At 45.8% G+C, this 1,878-nt stretch overlaps 1 protein-coding gene across 1 annotated transcript; it reads right to left on the bottom strand.

Annotated features, from left to right (window-relative positions):
- Positions 1–385: 385 nt before the first annotated feature.
- PCYB_053110 (small GTP-binding protein sar1) lies at positions 386–880 on the bottom strand (the record flags this gene model as incomplete). The annotated part of the gene is made up of 1 exon (XM_004221192.1): positions 386–880. A coding segment is annotated over exon 1 (459 nt), but the record flags the coding sequence as incomplete, so codon positions are not given.
- Positions 881–1,878: the final 998 nt, after the last annotated feature.

The following is a 1,878-nucleotide window of genomic DNA, read 5'->3' as shown; positions in this document are numbered from 1 at the left end:
CATAATGTACTTTAAACCTTTTGTTTATGTACACATAAACATATGGGCTATATATGCATGCGTCTGTGCATATATGAACGCGTTTAGAAATGTAACAAAGTGGCTGGAAAATGGGCGCGCAAATCGCATGAGGGGACATATGGGCGCACGTGCATGGGTGAACGAATGCTCCATGCGCATGTACATACAGATATACACACTTTTAAACAAGGGGGGAGGAAAGTGCGGCGGTGTGGAAGATGTGTGGCGGTGTGGACGATTTGTGGCGGTCGGGCCGATTCGCGCCTAATTCGCGCCTAGTTCGCGCCTGGTCCGTGGCGATGCCTGTCGTTCTGGTCACCTCCTCCGTGGTGCCTCGGTTGCCCTGCTCACCGCCAAACGCATCACGTCAGAAACTGCGATATCCACTTGAATGCCGCTGCGTAACCCATCCTTCTTATGACGCTACACATGAAGAGCTCAACTGGCCTCACCCCTGAATTTCCCTTCATGTTATGCACAGTCAGGTTGGAAAATAAATTTAAATGCTGTCTTAATTCATCTTCGCTAGCTGCATCAGGCTTGTCGATTTTATTTCCTAGGACAACAAAGGGAACGTTACTTAATTCTTCCGTTTCGAGGAGATGCTTTAACTCCTCTCTTGCTTCATCAAATCTAGACCTGTCCGTTGTATCGATCATAAATACGACAGCGTCCACCGCTGCAAAATAGTCCCTCCAGATTCTCCTAGCAGTTTCATGCCCTCCAAGGTCAAAGGTTTTGAATCTTATTTTCCCCACAACTAGTTCTTCTGAATGGGGGTGCAACGTGGGTACGTGCTGGGCCACCCGATCGTCTTTTAGCATATGCAGGAGAGTTGTCTTCCCGGCGTTGTCGAGGCCTGCACGAGGGGGGTTAAAAGAGGTGGTTGAAAGGGGGCGACTGAGAAGTGCTCGTGAGGACGTGGTCGCTCAGAGGTGAACTTACGGAGAGGTTCCACTCAACCCACGAGGTACACCACATGGAGAAACGCTGGCCCGTTTAACCTCTCCTCTCCCACATTACTCATCATATAGTATTCATTTTCGCTACTCAATCTGCGCAACGATGGGCACTTCTCCGTTCTGGGGAGGTCTGCCACAACGCCCCGTTCCGCTTTGTGTTAAGCATGCACAGGTGTACATATGTGTGCGGGCATCTGCGTGCGTGCGTGGGCATCTGCGTGTGTATGTGGCCATCTGCGTGTGTATGTGTGTATGCACACACACCCTCACGCGCGTAGTGCTCGTACCTAAAAATAATATCCTTGCGCTCTTCTGTGATAGGCCCAAATGTGCCAAGATGTCCCTAAACCTAAAGGGAGGAAGGGGGGGTTCAAACGGGAGACGCGCAAAGGTATGAGACGGGGCGGATGAGAAGAAGCGACAAGCAGTCATGCTGCCGAACATGCAAACATTCAATCGAACGAACAAGCGGAGGAACATGTTTTCCACTCCCTCCTCTCTCATATGCTTTTGCGCTCGCTCCCTGACTAACCAATTTATGATGAACATTTTTAATTATTCTCATCAAAAAGGTTATATTCCTCTTTTCTTCTGTTATCTTGTTTTTTTTTTTTTTTTTTCCTTATCCTTACAACATGTATTGTTGTCACTTAAAAAAAATGTAAAAATCTATATGTATATGCTATATGCATACACTCGTACATGTACATGAAACCAAAAAAACAAAAAAAAAGAAAAAAGGAAAAAGAAGAAAAAGAAGAAGAAAAAGAAGAAAAAGAGGAAGAAAAAAGAGTAAAAGAAACAAAAACTTTATTTTGTCACATTACAGAAGCAAAACTTTGTTTTTTTGCTATTTCCATGTTATGCTCGTCGGGGAAACTATGCAGCGAAATTG

This window comes from Plasmodium cynomolgi, chromosome 5, assembly GCF_000321355.1.
Source record: "Plasmodium cynomolgi strain B DNA, chromosome 5, whole genome shotgun sequence".
Taxonomy (NCBI): Eukaryota; Apicomplexa; class Aconoidasida; order Haemosporida; family Plasmodiidae; genus Plasmodium; species Plasmodium cynomolgi.
The sequence above is the reverse complement of the archived record's forward strand: the minus strand, read 5'-3'. Positions and strand labels throughout refer to the sequence as shown.